This window comes from Cricetulus griseus, chromosome 4 (genome assembly GCF_003668045.3).
Source record: "Cricetulus griseus strain 17A/GY chromosome 4, alternate assembly CriGri-PICRH-1.0, whole genome shotgun sequence".
Taxonomy (NCBI): Eukaryota; Metazoa; Chordata; class Mammalia; order Rodentia; family Cricetidae; genus Cricetulus; species Cricetulus griseus.
In genome coordinates, this window is record NC_048597.1 from 52,865,212 (window position 1) to 52,886,379 (window position 21,168).

Consider the following 21,168-nt stretch of genomic DNA (forward strand, 5'->3'; position numbering starts at 1 on the left):
CACACACACACACACACACACACACATCCCTACAAGAATCCAACAGCCAAAAATCCAGATGTCAAAAAAAGGAAAACAATACCAAGAGAAAATCTCAACATACCCAGAAAATGAAGAAGACTAAAAAACACTAAATCCTGATAAGTTCAGAATATTAACTTTTTTAAGTCTTTTTAAAAATAATTGAGAACTGGGAAAATTCAAAATATTTATCAAATAATAAATAATTAAACAAATAGTGGCATACCCAGACAATGGAATATTCCTCAGAAATGAAAATAAATGACTGCTTGACACATACAAGAACCTTGACTAATAATGATGAGTGAAAGAAGTCAAGCAAAACCAAATAGAAACTGATTCTAGATTAGCCTGTGTAGTAAACAATATGACAGTGAATGACTTTGTCAATAGCTACAATTGCTTTTCTTCTGATTTATCGTAAATCAAATATAAATTTCCAAGTTGCCTGTCTGAGCTAAGTTTTTTCTTTCTTATATCAATTCTTCTCTAGAACATCTATCATGGATTTAAAAGGGAAGGAAGTGTGCTGGGCATGGTGGATAAGGCATTGTTGCTAAAGCAAGGTGCCAAGTTTGTGAAGAGAACAGGGTTTTCTGACTGCTGCATGAGAAGGGGACATTGTTGCAAATTGTGTATCTAAAGCAATTGCATTGTCTAATGCTCGCTAGGCTGTTAATGCCAACTGTTGCCCTTGTTTCTCTTTTTTTATGATGAAGAAGGATAAAAAGAACTCTTGACTTCTTTGCAGTGTCTGACTCTTCATAAGATAACTTCTGCCTTTTTAGCTGAGATTTCTGAATTTCTGTTCAAGATGAAAGATGCTTTGATTCCAAAATAACTAAATGGGCTTCATCAATTTCTCAAGCACTACCAAATATATTTTCAAAAATATCATTATTTCCCAACTATTTTAGCTAATTCTGTAATTCAGTGTTTAAGCATATATATCAATTGAGAAAATCAGTTTAGACTCTTGCCTGATAGGAAATTTCATTTATTATGTTCTTCATTTTTCTGATTTATAATGTCAAAATAATAACAGATTATCTTACAGGATTATTTGAAAATTAAATGATATAATACACACACACACACACACACACACACACACACACACACACACAATGCCCACCATTTAAATATTGACAAATGTTAACTCTCATTTTAAAAATTAGTAGGAAGAATTCTACTAAAATGGTAAGAAATAATTCCTGTCCTTCAGTAGCTGCAAAGTAATCCAGAAAAATATACAGGCTTTAAATCCTGTGCAATACAGAAAGGCTATAATGGATTGTCAGTTCCACATATTCAACACTGCCAGTAGGCATTTCCATGTAGCTCTACCTCAAGGATGACCAGAGAAGAATGCTCCATAGTGCATTATTTATATTGCATAACTATGAATGATATTTCAAATGCAATTTATTAATTTTAAACAAAATATCTGTTTCCATGCTAAGTAAGTTTCCTACCATTGAGGTATACTCCTAGCCCCAAGTTTTTAAAGTGGTACCCAAACTTTCACAGACATTACATGAACATTTTATATGTAAGTAATTTTATACTTTGAAACAAGAGTGACAAAAATTTTATACACTGTCTATTGCAGCCCTCTGTGTAGGACATATATTCCAAACAAATTACAGAAACTGCAAGAAAATAGGTAATAATATTCTAAATATGCAGAAGAAACCAATGTGAAGACTTCAGTAGGACAGAACTAATTAGTTTCAGAACTGTAATGTACATAAAGGCATCTTGGCTTCAAATCAGTGTCCTTAAGTACCATTCTCAAGCACATAGTATGAGGCCATCATTTTACATCCTAAACTCCAAGTAAAGGAAGTACTTCCAAAACTTACATAAATTAGATCTGTTCAAATAATGTGACAAAAAGTACAATGTTAAAACTCATCTCATATTGCCATTCAACAATATATTAAATGCATAGCAGGTATATACAGCACATTTAAAGCAATGATAATTAAACAAATTATGAAAGTGTGTCCTATACATAATAAATATTTTGATTTTCTTATAATCTGAAATTGTAACTAAATCTTAAAATAGCAAGAAACTAGTCATATGCAAATGGGTTGGAAGATGAGGAATTCTTGTTCCTCCATTTTTTAACCTATGCCTTGGGATTTCCTCATCTGAAGACTTAATTATGATATTTATTCTGCCTTCTTCCTCTTGGTACAGACCATGTAAATGGACACTGCACAAGTCCAACTTCTCAGAGTTGCAGTTCTGGAAAACGTCTTTCCAGTGCTGATGTTTCAAAAGTAAATCGCTGGGGTCCTGGAAGACCACCATTTAGAAAGGCACAGTCAGCTGCTTGCATGGAGATTTCTTTACCAGTTACAACTGAAGGTAGGCTAAACATGTCAATTTTTGTGAGTACAGTTCAAAACTTGGTTTATCATGGTAACAGGTGCTGGGAGACAAGAAATGGAAGTTACATTTAAAAGATGATAAAAACTACATGACATTGAAAAAACTGAGATCCTGTTTGACTGTGGCCATAACTCCAATTCTATTGCCCACTCCACCTCCTTCCTTATCTCTAAAAAAAGAAAAAAATATTACACTGTAGGTAGACTATACAAAAGGAGATAATCTGTAACTGCAAACTTAATTTCCTCTACTGTCAAATGAATATAACCGAGTTTAAAAAGACACGTTTTTAAATTTTAACATTTAGAATCTTAGCTGGGTCTGGTGGCACAGGCCTGTAATCCCAGCTGCAGGGGAGACTGAGGCAGGAGGATTGCAAGACCTGCCTGGGTTACAGAGGGAGCTCAAGGCCAGTCTGTACCATTTACCAAGACCCTGACTTCAAAGAATGAAGTACAAAAGGTCTGGGGATGTAATTCAGAGGCTGACTCTTACCCAGTCTGCATGAGGTCCAGATATATCCCCAGTGCCACAAAATAAATCAATGATAAATAAATAATAATAAAGTTTATAATCTACTTAAAATTTTAAAGGAAAGATTGTTTCCTTATTTATAAAATAAGTATAAGGATGGGAAGTAAAATTCAAGAGGAGAGTCAAAACTGTTTAGCAAAGGAAAGAAAACAGTACCTTGTCATTTTGCTTTTACTTTTGGTAATAAAGATTTTAGGAGAAGATTGGGGGAAAATAATAGAAAGATTAGGCTATAGTAACCCTGTACAATCCTTTATATTCTCAAACAACAATCTATTATTGTTCTTCAAATAATTTTTAATGAATTCAGTGTTCAGTTTTTATTTAATATTATGTCATACTAAATCTGGTCCAGTTTACATGGAAATAACTGCATTACATTTCTAGCAGGTTTTTGTGAGTATCGGTGTTGCATGGTAATAATCATGAGTGAAATTTTGAAGACACAGATTAGCTACAAATGCTGCAATAGGAGCATCGGATAAGGATTACAAAAGAAAGAATAATCATTGGAATGAATGCTGCAGATTTTTGAGTTGTAGATATTTCTGCCTCTAGCTTGTGTTAGAAAACAATTTAGCTACAATTCTGTCTTTAAATTTGTAAAGTATGAAGATGATAATCTAACTTCTGTCACCTCTAAATTTTTTAAGCCATGTTTTATAAATTTGGTAAGATATAAGGGGAAATTAGGAATATTGCATTCTGTTCCTTCTAAATATATTTTGAAGAACGTATATTCCATCTGGTCCTATGAAAATTATCAGGACACACACAGATCTATCTAGAGGAAAAGGTGAGTGAAGAGAGTAGGAAGAGCTAACAAGAGCCTGTACTTGAGCAATTAAAGCCATTGTCACAGTATTACTGTTTGACAGATTTATGTTTATTGAAGGGTGCACATGTGCAGGTGTGGATAAAGCAAGAGCACCCAAAACCATGCTGATCTTGTTTCTTTCATAAGAAGGCTGAAGTCTTCCCAGGAAAGCCAGTGTTAATGGGATGGCAGTCTTTTGGGTCCTTGGCAAAATTAGACCTGGATTGCAAGAGGCAGCTCAAAACAAGTTTACATAAATCACATTCACATTTTTGGACTTAAGTTAAAACTTCAATTTTTATAGCTTCAATTGCATAGGGTATACAATATGTTTGTCACAGAACGTTTATGATCCAGATTGGTCCTTTCATGTGGGTCCTTTCATGTTGGTAAGTGTGATTTGCCAAAGAATCATCAGTATGGTTTCTATGATCAAAAGATGGGAAGGAAAAACAATTAAAATAGAAACAGAAAATATAATCTTGACTATTTAAATTTAAGGATTGTTTTCTTTCTCTGATTAGAATTTGAACTATCTTTCAGGAAATATAGAAAAGAAAAAATGTGTACTAGAACTCAGGAGACTGGGGTTTTGGTTTTAACTCTGCCCAAGTTTATTATAGCACATAGACCAGACTGTCCTCCTTCAGGATTAGCTGGTACCCTTGGTAAGATGCCATCCATGCCAGTAAACAAAGAATAAAACTTTTCTTTTTCTCATAATTATGGTTCTTAAGTATTAAATTCTATTGTTTTGTAGATTCATTAACACTTGATTTTGCTTTTTAAATGCTCATAGAAGCCAGAGAGAATTCCTATAACCGCTCCAGGAGCTCTAGCATCTCCAGTATTGACAAAGACTCCAAAGAAGCAGTTACAGCTTTATACTTCATGGAATCCTTCGCACGAAAGAATGACTCTACTGTTTCCCCTTGTCTGTTTGTTGGAACTAGTCTGGGAATGGTATTACTCATCTCCCTGAACCTACCATCATCAGATGAACAAAGGTTTACAGAGCCAGTGATGGTATTGCCAAGTGGTAAGAGTTTTTAATTCACTCATTCCCTTTTTGCTATGTACTCAACTTTAGATGTTAAGAATTGATAATGTTCATTGATTTCAGGCAAAGGTGAACAGTCTAAGACTCATATGTAATATTGACTATTGAGAATTTCATAACTCAAATATTCTCCCAACACTTACTGCACTGTCATGTACCAGTTCTCAGGGTGAGAGTACAGTTGAGTTGTTTCTATGATGGGAATCCAGAAAGGCCAGTCTGAGCTGTGCCTTTGGAAATAAGGGCCTCTAACGTGCTGAGATAAATGTTACTGCACAAGTTCAATTTATTTTTAATAACTTGAAGCATTTTCCAAAGTTCTATGCCAGGCCAGAAACTATGATGCTAGGTTCATGTTTGTTTTATAATTAACCATTGAGAGAAAATAAAGAGTAACTGGAAGCCAAATTTATAGCAGTAAAAAGAGAAAAGGGAGTAGAATTTCATAAGAAAAAGATGACAAAAAATTCCAAGTAAGAATGGAAGCTCTACTTTTCCTCCTCACAGCTCATTGATTGGCTCTGCGATTGTTGTCCTGGTTCTCATCTCTTTGCCATATCCATTCTCCATTCTACACCCACTGACCCTCATTCAATTCATGAAAACCCGCTGTGTTATTATCTGTACTACAGTACTGCACAGCACATCTCTTCAACTTACCTTCCATAATTTAAATGTTGTATTAGTTTGTTAGCAATTCCTCATTATCCCTTCTCCCATTCTTGGATACCATCAGTTTATTCTTAGCTCATATGAGTTTAACTGTTTTAAATGCCTCATATTAGTAAAATCATGCAACATTTGATCTTTTGTGATTGGCCTATTTCACTAAATGTAATACTCACAAGGTTCATCAATGTATTTGAGTATTAGAGAGCTGCTTTCTTTTCAGATTGAACAATATTGAAATTGCATCTATATATCACGATTTTATCCATTCATCTGCTGGAGACATAGGTTGTTTCCACATCATCACTATTGTAAATAGCACTGCACATGGTGCAACTCCAGAGCTGTGTTTCTTGGTTATATATTAGTTCCATTTTTAATTTTTTTGGTAAATCTCCACACCCTTTTCATGTCTGTTTACTGCTCTAATTGGCAGTGGAACCTGGGAGAATGAAGCCTAAAAATGAGGCAGACAAAAGTCTCATGCAATAGCCAACTTTATTCAGAGCATCAGACACTTTATACCCTGAGAGTTAAGAAAGGTCACCTGAGTAAAGTTCTCATGAGTCCAAGCTGTATATTATCACAAGAACAAATTGCATGTGGCAAATCATGTTTCTCCATAGAGGCACATAAACAAATAACAATGGTCACTTGTAATGAGTCACCTGAAGTACACTCACTCCTATCTATTATACTCAGGAGTGGCAAAAAAAAAAAAAAAAACTCCAAGAACAATTCCATGTTTTGAAGAAACTGAGGTCACAAGATTCTTGTCTTGTTTTCCCACAAGCACTCATAATTCTCCTCGCGTGACTCCATTCTTGAACAGTGTTCTGACACATGTCATTGCACTGTTTTGCATGTGTGGATATACCAACAGTGTAATGCTTTAGTTTCTCCACATCACGCCTTCATTGTTATCTTCTGATGATTTTAGAATGGTTATCCTAACAGATATGAAGTTGTACCTTATCATGGTTGTGTTATCCTGGCATTCCAACAGACCTAAAGGAAATGAATACCACACTGGAAATATACAGTGCACCAAAGCTTGAGTCAGTAGAAAGTTTGAACAGACCCAGAACTGGTAAGGATGTTGAATCAGTAACGAAAAGGGATATTAAAAATAAAATCCCATTTTCCTTTAATAGGGAATATTTTCACGTAGATAATCTTGCCAGTCCTAGCAGCATATTCTTACCAGTAATATGGAAGTTTGAAGTGCATTTGGCCATTGGAGAGTTGGAAAGCACATACATACTGTGTCTCTTCCATACTGTCACTTTTGTTTCTATCAGAATCATTTGTAGGTATCGCTGTGATAAGGATCAAAGGATCCCACCCCAGACGCTCTGGTTCAGGAGGTCTAAGGTAGTCTGAAGATTTGCACTTTAAGCAAGTGCCCATGTGATGCTAATCTATCAAATTGACTATCGTGTGTCCCAATTTTGTATTAATACATTGCAGTTTCCTTATTAATAATTAACAAAATGAAGACCAGAGAGAATAAACAACATGCTTCAAGCAAAGTAGAGAGAGGATTCGATCTGAAGCTGTTTCTTGATTCCCTACTCACCGCACTTTGCAATTGATCACATTATGTTTGTTCTTCAAACACATTGTGTTTGTTCTGATCTTATTAAGCTGAATTCCTGCTTCATTAGAAACTACCAGCTGGGGCTGACCTCCCAGTCCTGAGTCAGTAAGCTGACTTGTTAAATCGTATCTTAAAAGTCCATGGAAACTTAGGACTCTGCACTAAGGAAATTAATCAGACATGCAAAGACTAGGCAACCTAGCATAAAACTATGTTAATTAAATTGAATGGAATCACAGATCATTTATTATGAATTTTTAGTTAAATTAGAAACAATCTTATTCTACATATCAATCCCAGTTCCTTCTTCCTCCCATCCTCCTATGCCCCCCACCATCCCCCCATTCCATCCCTCAACCACACCCCAGGGAGGGTGAAGCCTTTCTTATGGGATCATCAAAGTCTGTCAAGTCATTTGGGGCAGGGCCTTTCTCCACCCACCCCTCCCCCAGTGTATCTAGGAAGAGAAAGTATCCTTCAGAACCTGAAACTTTAAAACCATCTTAAAAAAAAACCGTAGGGGAAACACTTCAAGATTTAATCACAAGAGATGATTCTCCAAGTAGGACCCAAATGATCAATAACAGTGGAGAAAATTGATGAGTTGAATTACATCAGATTCAAAGGATTCTTCACAGCAAACAAGGGAAGAGACAGAGTAAAGAATGGGAGAAAAATGTCGCTAGTTGTTCAACAAGGAATTAACCAAAATACATAAAGAACTAAAAAGAGAATATCAAAAGTAAATAATCCAGTCAGTAAGTGGATAAACAAATGGAACACTTTGCTCCTTCGATGTTATTTGCATATGTTAATTATACATAGTAACATATAATTACATATAGATAGCTATCTGCCATGGGCATTCAACCATGGGAAATATAGGTGAATAACCCTTTTACTGAATTAAGATACACAAACTTGCCTAAGAGTTGAAGGCAAAATTTTTAAATTATTTTATTAGAGGCCAAAAGTGACAAAGTTTTGAGTTTCACAAAACGGACTCTATCCCTAGTTATTTTTTAAAAGAACTTGTTTGTTGTACCATTAAAATTTACATTACACCAGGCATGGTGGTGCACACATTTAATCCCAGAACCCAGAGGCAGATCTCTGAATTCGAGGCCAGCCTGGTCTACAGAGCAAGTTCCAGGACAGCCAGAGCTACACAGAGAAACCCTGTCTTGAAAAATCAAAATAATAAATGAAATTGCCATCCCTTTTTGACCTTTTAGCTAAGATCAAAGATCAAAGCAAAAATTGGCAGCATGGAGTAGCTCTAAATGTTGAGATCACATAATATGTGTTAGGGGTTTAATTTCAGAAAAATCAAAGGGCATTTTCTAGTCAATAAGCATCAAAGAAGAAAGTAGAATCAGGTAGTATGTGTTTCGTTTTTATTTGAATAGTTGAACTCAACTTGAAAAACATGAAAGTTATACACAAATTAAAAATTTGCCTATTAAACTTTTATGGGTTTTATTGGAACTATATAGGATAATGAAAAAAATCCTGTGTTTGTGTTTTCAGAGGTGACCACTCTGCACTGAGCAACCAATAAGGGGCTCATCCCCTGGGAAGGTGAATTCTTCTCCCAGAAGTCATTAGCTGCCTGTGGGAAAGATGGAAGGGTTCACTGGAAGGGCTGGAGGAAGGAAAGGGAGGGAAAGTGAAACAATTCTATTTCAATTCAAAACATATCAAACAAAAATTAAAAACATATTAAATAAAAAGGTAATAAAAAAATTTAAATTTATAAAAAAAAAACAATTCTTGGGATTTGAATCAGGAAACCCGAGTTCTAATCAGGCTTAATATTAACTGTGCCTGAGGCTATAGTCCAAGGTGTATGGCCCATCCCTAATGTTACCATCCTTCTAGATCTGTTTCTCAGTAACAGTGAACAAGTTGGGCAAACTGATATTTTAGTTTCCTTTTAGACCTAAAATTTCATTAAGTCAACTTATTACAGCAGATTAACATACTGATTATAGTTGTACGGTTAGAATATTATAATATCCCTGTAAATTATCATGATGTGAAGCATTTAGTGCCCATCAGTAATAGTATATACTGCTTTAGAAAGGGCCTCACATGTGAGTGACGTGATTGTCTTTTAGGTACATTCCTCTCATTGAAAGGAGCTGTGCTAACATTTTCCTGCATGGACAGAACTGGCAGTTTAATGCAGCCTCCATATGAAGTATGGAGGGATCCAAACAACACAGATGAAAATGAAAAAACGTGGAAAAGGAAATTAGTTATGAACTACTCCACTTCATCCCAAGAAACAGGCGACCATCAGTATACAATAATCTGCTCAGAAAAGCAAGCCAAAATCTTCTCACTGCCGTCTCAGACCTGCCTTTACGTTCACAACATCACAGAGACCTCTTTCATTCTGCAAGCAGAGGTGGTGGTCATGTGTAACAGTGCCTGCTTGGCCTGCTTTTGTGCAAATGGGCATATCATGATAATGAGGTACTTGACATATTTATTGTTAACTGGTAGTCATAACATAGCAAGGTATAATGATGAAAAGTATATGCATACTGTTGAAGAGAAGCAACCTGATATGATGTTTCATTATGTTTGTGAATGTTCTGTTGTTCAACAACATAAAAAGAGGTTTGTGGCTTGGGTATAGAGAGGGCTGGTTCTGGTTTTGGTTTTGTTTTCTAAAAATACCATATATATATATATATATATATATAATATATATATATATATATATATATATATATCTGACAACAAAGAGTCCAAGGAAAGAATCATTTCCCAATAATTCATACATTAATTTAACAAGCAATTACTAGGAATACATTAGACACTGGATTCAGAAGCTATTTAGAAATAAAAATATCTGTTGCTTTCACTATCACATAAGAACTTTACACACAGAATTTCACTTTATTCTCACAGCTTTGTAAGGACATTGACAAGTATTATTTTCCAGTACCAGAAATTAAAGGAAAATAATTTGTCTGAAGGCATAAAGCATGGGAAAAAGTAAAGTCAGCACTCAATAGGGCACTAAAAGCCACATGAAAATAAGAGTTAATTCTACTCCATGAAATCATCTAAAGCTTGTGAGACATATAATATTACCTAATGAGTTTATGGATTCAACAATGCTATGGTAGTAGTCATCAGATGAATAAGCTACAAGAAAATGAAATCTGTTCAATATATTATAGAAGCGACTGTCATTCTTGCTAATGTCTCACCTTGTCCTAAAATCATTTAAACAATAAAATATTACACTAGATATGAAAAGGAGACAAAATTGGTAACATAAGATAATACACAAATAATTAGAAAACAGAGAAAATGAAAATGCCATTAGAGGAAATGTAAATTGAATTTTCCCCAAAGTTTAAAAGCACTGAATTACTAAATGTATACTAGAAAAAAAGTAAGTTGGAGAGGTAGTTGGCATAAATGTCTGAGGACCTTGAGTGACAGCTAAATATAAGATTTGTAAGAAGTGGGATTTTTAAAGCAAGTAGTTAGTCTTCTCTGGATAAGCACTAGGAAATACTCATGAGGAGACAGACTTTGAGATGGGCTCTTGAGCTGAAATGAAAGCTATCTACAAGGCAAGGAGGGAGCAGGACTGCAGGAAGAGGGTAACTTGCTGCATGCAAAGCTGATTTGTTATACAAGGTAAGGAAGATCACTAAGTCTCAGGATTGGGGGATTTGTATTATAATAATGCTATTAGCAGGTAAGAAAGTGAGAGGAAATTGAAAAGACTGAGAATAAGAAGATGGATTTTAGAAGTTTGACATTTGAGGTGTTCCCAAGTCATCCAGCAGAAGCTTACTGGCAATTTAAGGTCTGGTCTCTTGGGAAATACAGGTTTGAGCATCATCTAGGAAAACTGGTAACAGCCAAAAAGTCAACAAAAGGTCCTATTAAAAAATGAAACGTAGACTATGTCTAGGATAGGAGCTTGGGGCCAATCTCTGTATTTATGTACTGGAGAAAAGAAAATCCAAAGAAGGAGGTTGTGAAGGCATCAGAGAGACAAGAAAAGGACCAGAACAGCACATCCTTCTGCAATAGAAAGGAGAGTATCACAACTAAAGAGGTAGTCAAGAGTAGCAAATTTATCAGAAAGGTCGAAGAATTAGGTTACCAGGACCAAAACTGTAAACTAGTTATGTAGGAGCATGCTTAGAATCCTGGCAGTGAAGCCAGGAGGTTCCAAAATTCAAGGTAATCCTCTGCTACATAGTAAGTTGGAGGCCAGCCTGGGCTGTGTGAAACCCTTTAAGAAAGCAAGTGTTAGGAGCAATGGGAAGGTAAGGGCTAGCCCTCAGGAGGGCAAGAAAAGAGAGAGTAGTGCAGATACAAGGTTGGCAAATGATGCCAAAATCAGTCTCTGTCTGATTTCATAAAGCCTGCAAGCCAAGATTTAAATGGTTGAAAAAGTCAGAAAATACTGTTGGTGGGAATTATATGAATTCCAGTGTTTGAAAAGAAAGCATCTGGTAGCACAGCCACATCCATCATGCCTATGTTGACAATGGCTGTTTTTTCACTACACAGCAGAACTGAACAGTTGCGAAGGAGCTGCTAAACCTTTTCTGTCTGATCCCTTACCCCACTTTAGGTTATTCTTTCAGAAAATGTTGTGGTAACTAGAAGAAAAGTAGGAAGTCACTCAAGAGTAAGACCAGACTTTCATGGTATCTTGTTTCTTTGTTTCTAACTGGGAAGACATGAAGAGATCTATAACCAGTGAGGGAGAAATTGGGGAAAAGGCAATCATCATGGCTTGCTTATTCTCATATAGTTCTCATTTTTCCTCAAACTATTTTCAGAGATTTCCAGTGAAGATCACTCCATCTTGTTTGTAAATGATTTAACCCCTAGACATACTTCAGTTACAGGGAGCTCCTACTTATGTGTGTGTGTGTGTGTGTGTGTCCTTCCCTCCTCTAAGTTTGTTACTCAAAATTTATATTAAGCCATTGTTATATCTTCCATATTTCAGACAATTTTTATTACTAAGTCTTTTAAATCCAGTGTGTAATTTGCACTTTCAGCATATCTCAATTCTGACTACCCAAAAAGCATCCATTTACCTGCTCAATAGTCATACGACTAGTTGGTGGCTAAAATAGCAGGCAGCATGATGCTTGAACATCAATAAATACTTACTGAAATAATATAGATTTCAGTCCCAATATTATATAGTAAAATTTTGGGTCTCTGAATGTAGTTAAAAAGCATTTTTAAAAGTAAAATGGTAACTTTTTGGATGCTATCTGTAAAACCACTATACACAAAGAATTAGAGAGTTGCCATTTAAGGATTAAACCAAAGAAGTTCTCTCTGCCCTTGATGTTCAAGGAGTGATGAAAAAACTGTTTTCCAATAGTGGCTTATAAATTGGCTCTTACTACAGTATCCAAAAGGACATTCCTAGGACTATCTCATCAAAATTATAGCTGCAGGGTTACGTTAGGAAGGCACTACAAGATGTAGTCTTTCTTGAGTATAAACACTAATCTGTTACTTATTACATACTCATTCCCTTAAGATTTGGCCATGTTTATTTATTAGTCATGTTCAATATAGATGCCCCAAGAAACAGGAAGACTTCATTTCCTGTGAAGAGGGACTAAGGGACTGAGGAGTTGTGCTTAGAGAGACCATGGGCCTCTACATTAATCCTCTAAGGACACTTGCAAAGCATTTATATGGGCTAAGATAGAACTATGCTCATGTTTGTGTGTGTACATGTGATTATATATGAATGTCTATTTGTTACTAATCTTTAAAGATACTATAAAGCAAAAATGTAAAATAATGACTTAAAGGTTTTTTATTAAAGAAAATGTTTATATCAATGTAAATATGAAATGTAGATTTACTATTTTTTTTCCTATTCAGTTTACCTAGTCTCCGCCCAATGTTGGATGTAAATTATTTGCCACTGACAGACATGAGGATAGCACGGACATTTTGTTTTACTAATGAAGGACAGGCATTATACCTCGTCTCTCCTACTGAAATCCAGCGGTTAACATATAGCCAAGAAATGTGTGATAATATTCAGGTATGTAAAGTTCCTTCATAAAAATAAATAGATGTCAGAGATTGGTGGGAGAAACCAAGAGCAGAGGAGAGAGAGGAAAATGTAGCCAAGATGTAAAATAAATAAATGTATTTATTTTTAAAAATAGAAAAGACAATTAAAATATTTAATAAAAAAATAAATAGATGTAATTGTTAAGTGAGGTTAAGAATGAGAGAGACATGTATAAGCTAAAGTACCATAGAGTCAGACAATAAATACACCTTTCCTCGAAGATGTTTTAAATATATATTCTTCAATGGAATCCTGTCAACTTCTAGTATGGTTCTAGGTATACACAGAAGTAATAATAGGATCATAATCATTATAAGTGATCTTTATGATCATTTATAGTAGTAGGTGAACTAATTGTATTTTTTTTTTATTTTTCGAGAAAGGGTTTCTCTGTATTATTTTGGAGCCTGTCCTAGAACTCCCTCTGTAGACCAGGCTGGCCTTGAATTCAGAGATCTTCCTGCCTCTGCCTCCCAAGTGCTGGGATTAAAGGTGTGCACTACCAACGCAAAGCTACTGAAATGTATTTTATTCTAGGGAGTCTTGTTTTAATCATAGTAGTATAGGATCCTTAAACATACAGATGGTTTTCATAATGACAGGTTTATGCAAGTTTGTCATATGCTTTGATCATATTCATTCTTAGATCATTTCTCTTTCCCCCCTCTTACCCTTCCTATTATTCTAGTTCACCGGAGTCTAGGTTTTACATACATGGTGTGTATGTAATTTTATGTATTTGTATAAAATCTAAGACCCACAAATGAAAGAAAACATGTAATATTTGTTGTTCTGAATCTGATTTATTTACTTAACATAATAATCTCCAGTTGATACCATTTTCCTAAAAACAGAATTTCATTCTTTTTTAACTTTTTATGGCTTATTTATTGCTATTTCATGTGTAGGGATATTTTGCCTGCAGGTATATCTGAGCATCATGTGTGTGCCTGGTGCCCAAGGAGGCCAGAAAACAGTATCAGTCATGTGAATCAATTGTTATACACAGCTCTGAGGTGCTAGGAATCAAACCCAGGTCCTCTAAAAGGGAACCCAGCATTCTTAACTACTTATCCATTTCTCCATTTCCCCATTTATGACTGAATAAAATTCAACTGTGTAAACATACCACGTTTTCTTTATCCATTCTTTTAGTGGACACCTGTGTTTATTCTATAAATTGCCTGTTGCAAATAGTGCTACAAAAATGATAAAGATGTGCTGGTATCACTGTGGTATGTTAACTTAAAGTCCTTTGGGTCTATACTCAGGAGAGTGTAGCTGGATTATAGTATAGCTAGGTCATATGTCCTATTTTTTGTTTTGTTGAGGAATCTCCATGAGCATACTGATTTCCATATTAGACAGATTAATTTATATTCTTATATGTAGCAGTATACAAGATCCCCTTTCTCATCATCCTTGCCAGAATTGGCTATTTATTTTCCTAATGGTTGTCATTCTGACTAGGGTAACATGGCATCCTGATATAATTTTAATTTTCATTCCCTAATCGCTAACCATATTGAATATTTTTCCATATGAATATTGAGCATTTATCTCTATCATTTGATTGTTGTGTTTATTTAAATCATTAGCCCATTTCTCAACTGAATTGTTTGTCTTTCTGGAATTTTAGTTTGTTTGGGTTTTAGTTATCTATATATTCTCCATGTTAATCTTGAGTCTGCTATTAATTAGCAAATCTGTTTCCCATTCTGTAGTCTACCTACTCATTTGTTTTCTTTGTTGTTAAATACGCCAACTTAATGAATCTCATTTGCAAGTTCTTGATTTTACTTCTTAATTATTTGCATTCTTTTCAGAAAGTCCTTACAAATGCCTATAATTTGAAATGTTTTCTCCTAACAATTTCAAAGTTTCAGGTTTCACCTTAAGATTTGATAAGTTTTCATTGATTTTAGTCAGTGTGAGAGATAATGGACCTAGTTCCATTTTTCTATAAGAGGCCATCCAATGTTCCCAGCACCATTTGTTGAAGAAATTCTCTTCTCCAAGATGCTTTTGTCCTCTTTGTAAAAAGTCCTACCAGTGCAGATGAGTGGATTATTTCTGGCCCTCTGTTCTGTTCTGTTGATCCACATGTCTGTCCTTATGCTAGTGGAATTCTGGCTGTGTTCCTAGGACTCTATAGTATAACTGAACTCAGGGCTAGTGATACCTCCGGCATGGTTCCTTTCGCTCAGAATTGCTTTGGCTGTTTGGGTCTTTTGTGCTTCCTATGGATTTTGCATTTTTCCTTGTTCTATAGAGTGTCCTTAATGAAGAATGCACTAAGTCTATAGGCTGATGTTTTATGGGACTATTTCTGTAATATTCTGCTAATCCATGAGCATGTACAGTCTCTGTCATCTAGTGTCTTCTTCAATGTCTCTTTTCAATGATTTAAATGTTTCATTATAGAGATCTTTCATTTCCTTAGTTGGATTTATTCCAAGACTTTTTTAAACTATGTGAAAATGGTTGTTTTCTTTTTTCTTAGCATTTTTATTATTAACATTTAGGAAAGCTATTAATTTTTGTATCTTTATTTTGTATCTTGCTACTTGGCTGTAAAGGTTTGTTATTTCTAAAAGTGTTCTGGTAAAGCATTTAGATTTAGGTCTCCTGTAGCTAGGGCCATAGTATTGAAAATGGGAATGACTTTTCTTCCTTTCCTAGTCTATTCAACTTTTTTTTTATTCTCTTGTGGTTCTTACCAATACTCCAAGAACTAAATTGAGAAAGAGTAAAGAATTCAGAATCTCTTTCCTGATTTTAGAGTTTTTCCTCTATTTACCATTATGTCTATAGGTAGAATAAATGGAGTTTAAAGATGATTAAATCTATAGAAATTATAATTAATATGTCAAGAGAAGAGACTGAGGAAAGAAAAAATGAAATGATATTCAGGGATATTTATATGAGTTTCAAATAAAAAAAATAGTATGGAGAACTAAATGGAATAGGTGGAAAAGTAGAATAATTATACAATGTAAGGAATATACAAATTGAATAAAGCCATTAAAAATATGCCAGAATGAAGATTTTTAGCAATGAGACAATGTAAAATAAAAATGACATTACAGTATTAGTCAGTCTTCTTTATGGGGATAGATGTTCTTTTCCTCCTCTCCTTGATCTGTCTTAAGGATCTAACTCTACTGATGGGAGAGCACATGCATGCCTGTCTAGCTCAAATCTGTTAAAGCAGATTTGTCAACATGCAGTGGCTCAGTGGAGTTCAAGCACGTTCCCTGCTGGGTTGAATGTCTACCCTGGTGACATCAGGAGTCAGTCTTCCTTTAGGAGGATTCCACAGTATGGAGTCTAGTAAGATGTGTTCAGTGAAATCCCAGACAAAGAGTTCAAAAGAATAGCTTTTAAGAATTTTTAATTAAATCAGAAGACAAAATAAGTTCCTGATGAGTTCAAACAAAATAAAAATAAATGGCACCCCTAGACTTTGACATGGGATACCCCCTCAGAGTAATTTCCAGCTACTGTCTTCTTAGTGTGCAGGGTGCTCATATTCATCCTGTGTGGATTTCAATGTCAGAGACTCTGATGTGGCCACACCCATTTACAGTCCTGGCTGTGTATTCTCATCTTATTAGGGAAGTGTTGCCTTTCTGCCAGGGTTCACAGTCTTAGCCTGAGTATCTCCAATGAATTTCAGTTCATGGCAGATGATTTGTGGTTCTCCAGTCTTGTCTTAATCAGTGGTTAGTATTTGGAGATAGGTTGTGCAGGATTTTCTACTGTTCTCAACAGAGTGGTTGAGCACATAGTCTGCTGCCTCCTGTCCCCAGAGTAGTGACATGGGACAGTGGCATTAGGGGATTTCACATTTCTGCTCCATGCAGTATATGGTTGAGTTGTCTAAAGTTTTCCTTTTGTCTGACCCTCCCCCCTTTTAAAAATTTTCCTTTTCTCCTTTATTTAAGGACTCTGAGGAGCTAAGGTCAGGATTGTATACCAAACAAAAATCACACAGAAAGGTTGTCTTCATGATGTACTGTAACGTATCACAGTGTTACTTCCTCATCTATTAATTTCATCTTAGTTGCTCTAACACCCTTCTGTTTTCCCCATTTCTTATTAAAATTAGAAACAAAATTGTTTTGCATGTCAATACCAGTTCCCTCTCCCTCCCCTCCTCCCCTGCTCCCCACTAACACCCTACCTATCCCATAACATTTCTGCTCCCCAGGGAGAGTGATGTCTTCCATGGGGGGTATGGAGTCTGCCATAGCCTTTGGGATAGGGCCTAGACCTTTCCCCATGTTTCTAGGCTGAGGAAGTATCCCTCTATGTGAAATGGGCTCCCAAAGTCCATTCCTGTGCTAGGGGTAAGTACTGATCTACTCCAAGAGGCCCAGTAGATTTCTGAGGCCTCACTGACACCCACATTCATGGGGTCTGGATCAGTTCCATACTGGTTTCCCAGTGGTCAGTCTGGGGGCCAAGAGCTCCTCCTTGTTCAGATCAGCTGTTTCTGTGGGTTTCACCAGCCTGGTCTGGACCCCTTTGCTCATCACTCCTCCTTCTCTGCAACTGGATTCCAGTTCAGTTCAGTGATTAGCTGTGGGTATCTGCTTCTATTTCTATCAGCTGCTGGATAAAGGCTCTAGGATGGAATATAAGTTACTCATCAATCTCATTGTCAGGGGAGGGCATATAAGGTAGCCTCTCCACTGTTGCTTAGATGGTTAGTTGGTGTCATCCTTGTAGATCTCTGGAAATTTCCCTAGTGCCTGATTTCGCTTTAAATCTATGCTGGCTCCCTCTTTGATGTTCTCTCTTATTCTACTCTCCTCTATTTTTCTCCCTACACAACCTTCCTGCTCCCTTATGTCTTCCTCACCCCTCCTCTTCTCCCCTTCTCATTCTCTTAGCTTCTTCTCCCCCCCCCCATGCTCCCAATTTTCTCAGGAGATCTTGTCCCTTTCCCCTTCTCCAAAGGACCATGTATGTCTCTCTTAGAGTAGTCCTCCTTGTTGCCTAGCTTCTCTAGTGGTGTGGATTGTAGGCTGGTAATAGTCCTTTACTCTATCTCTAAAATCCGCATATGAGTGAGTTTACCATGTTTGTCTTTATGTGACTGGGTTACCTTGCTCAGAATGGTTTCTTCTAGTTCCATCCATTTACCTGCAAATTTCAAGATTCCATTGTTTTGTTTGTTTGTTTGTTTTTTTCTGATGATTAGTACTCCATTGTGTAAATGTACCACATTTTCTCCATCCATTCTTCAGTTGAGGGGCATCTAGGTTGCTTCCATGTTCTGGCTATTAAAAATAATGCTGTTATGAACATCGTAGAATAGATGTTCTTGTTGTATGAATGTGCTTCTTTTGGGTATATACCTAAGAGTGGAATTGCTGGATCTTGTGGTAGACTGATTCCCATTTTCCTGAGGAATTGCCATACCAATTTCCAAAGTGGCTGTACATGTTGGCACTCCCACCAGCAATGGAGGAGTGTTCCCCTTTCTCCACATCCTCTCCAGCATAAGTTATCATTGGTGTTTTTGATTTTAGCCATTCTGACAGGAGTAAGATGGTATCTTAGAATTGTTTTGGTTTGCATTTCCCTGATGGCTAAAGATGTTGAGCACTTTCTTATGTGTCTTTCAGCCATTTTTAGATCCTCTACTGAGAATTCTCTATTTAGTTCTGTACCCCACTTTTTAATTGGATTATTTGGTGTTTTGGAAACTAGCTTCTGTAAGGCAAAGGACACAGTCAGCAAGACAAAATGGCAGCCCACAGAATGGGAAAAGATATTCACCAACCCCATATCCAACAGAGGGCTGATCTCCAAAATTTACAAAGAACTAATACTCTTTTCTTAATTGGTACAGGACATGTTAGGCGATTTGTTTACTCCCATAGAAACACCAGAAGCTCAAAATAGAGGCTTTCTCAAGGGACTATTTGGTGGAAGTGGACAGACATTTGACAGAGAAGAGCTCTGTGAGTAAATTTCTTATTATAAAAATCCATCACAAAATAGAAGACCTGTTTGTGTATGTGTGTGTGTGTGATGTTTAATGTTCTATATCTCAAATTCTAGACAAAAGTGCTTTCGTTTCTATATTAAAGTTTATATATTATTTTTCTTGTATTTTGAAAATTATTATATTTATTAAACATAAATAAAAGTATTCATTATATTAGGAAATAATTAACCACAAGTTATATATGTTGATTTCAATATGCATATATATTATATATACAATATAATGTACAATTATATATGTATTTCAATATATATATTTCAAATAAAAAATGAGCAAGCTAATAAGCATTCCAGTTGTAGATAGGTCCTAACTCCATGGACTGTTGATAGTATTTGGCTTTTTAACTCTGAAAAAGCATTTTAGTCTGCTTTCTTATAACCACTGCTAAAAATGGATGCTTTATTCATAAAGCAAGTGTATTGGAGCCATAGGAAAAAAACTAGTTTGAAAATCTACCAGTGAGGCTCTGATGAGCAGTAATCAAAAAGAAATAGGAAATACTAAAAAACATTTTCAGAGGACACATAAAAATAAAATTTTCAGACAATGCTCCCAACCATGTGGTCTTGCATATCAAAATTCCCTTTCTCTTGAATCTGTAACTGTGCAAAAAGACATATGTACCACCCTATAGTTTATTATTATTTTAGCCAAAAAAGAGAATAATGTGTTACATGTGGCAATATAGAACTTCACAAATAGCATGCTAAATTAGAGAGACCAGACCAAAAAGGAGCCACATATTATATGATTCCCACTCATATAAATTGTCCAGAATAGGCAAACTCATGGTTACTAAAAGTTAGTGGGTGCCTGAGGCTGGGGTAAAGAGATAATAGGGAGTGGTTGTGAATGAGTTTGGGGTTTCATTTGGCATAATGAAAATATTATAAAATCAGGTAGTAGTTGAGTTATACAACTTTATGAGACATTAAAAACCAGTGACTTAATTACATGCTTTACTAATGGTATGTCAATTAGATATCAATCAGGATCTTATTTTCCAAAGCTTAGGTTCTTTCCCAATGTGACATTACCAAAAATATTCACTAAATTTCTGACTTAGTGTTAGGCCAAGTAAGAGACCCCATCTCAGAAAACATGATGCGGCCAGCAAGATGGCTCAGCCAGTGGAGGTACTTGTCACCAAACCTAATAATTTGAGTTCATGGCATGAACTAAGACCACTTCCATAACACACACACACACACACACACACACTAAGACCACTTCCATAACACACACACACACACACACACACACACACACACACACACACGTGCATGCCATAATCATTCAATCATTTTTTTTAAGAAAAAAATGAAGGTGGACAACACCTGAGGAACAGCACCTGAGATTAACCTCCACATACAGGGTCATACATGTGCATATACACAGACACTTGAACACATACACACATTGGAAGTTCAGTCTCATATACATACCACATATACACAAAGACACATGATAATCATATCTCCCAGTTTCACCCTTAGGCATTTTTCTTAAGTGCTCATATCTTTAACACATGCACATATATGTGACAAAACACATATTATGACAGTAGTAGAAATTTATCAAAGGGTTTTGTTTTGTTTTTTTGTCTTGGAGGACATCTTGACTATGAATTACTGACACTTTACATTTCTTTGGCTTAAATTCTCAGTTGGAGAAGCTACAGCAGGAAAAGCATCCCGAAGCCTTGCACAGCACATTCCTGGACCAGGAAGTATAGAAGGGATGAAAGGCGCTGCTGGAGGGGTGATGGGAGAGCTTACCCGAGCCCGAATTGCACTTGATGAGAGAGGGCAACGGCTGGGCGAGCTGGAAGAGAAGACTGCAGGGATGATGACCAGTGCAGAAGCATTTTCCAAACATGCACATGAGGTAAAGTGCCCAAGTAAATACAGGCGTCTTCATAATGTAGCTACTGGAAACA

General features: G+C 35.9%; 1 protein-coding gene across 4 annotated transcripts in view; it reads left to right on the forward strand.

Annotated features, from left to right (window-relative positions):
• Positions 1–21,168, forward strand: part of Stxbp5l (syntaxin binding protein 5 like) — a 215,683-nt gene that overhangs the window by 193,067 nt on the left and 1,448 nt on the right. For 2 of the 4 annotated variants that reach the window (XM_027412712.2, XM_027412713.2), the window contains 6 exons: positions 2,230–2,400; positions 4,575–4,814; positions 9,225–9,585; positions 13,009–13,174; positions 19,071–19,182; positions 20,896–21,116. In XM_027412712.2, the coding sequence (XP_027268513.1) occupies positions 2,230–2,400; positions 4,575–4,814; positions 9,225–9,585; positions 13,009–13,174; positions 19,071–19,182; positions 20,896–21,116 (1,271 nt within the window). The remainder of the gene's footprint in view (positions 1–2,229; positions 2,401–4,574; positions 4,815–9,224; positions 9,586–13,008; positions 13,175–19,070; positions 19,183–20,895; positions 21,117–21,168) is intronic. The other 2 variants (XM_035444255.1, XM_035444256.1) reach the window with 1 other exon arrangement.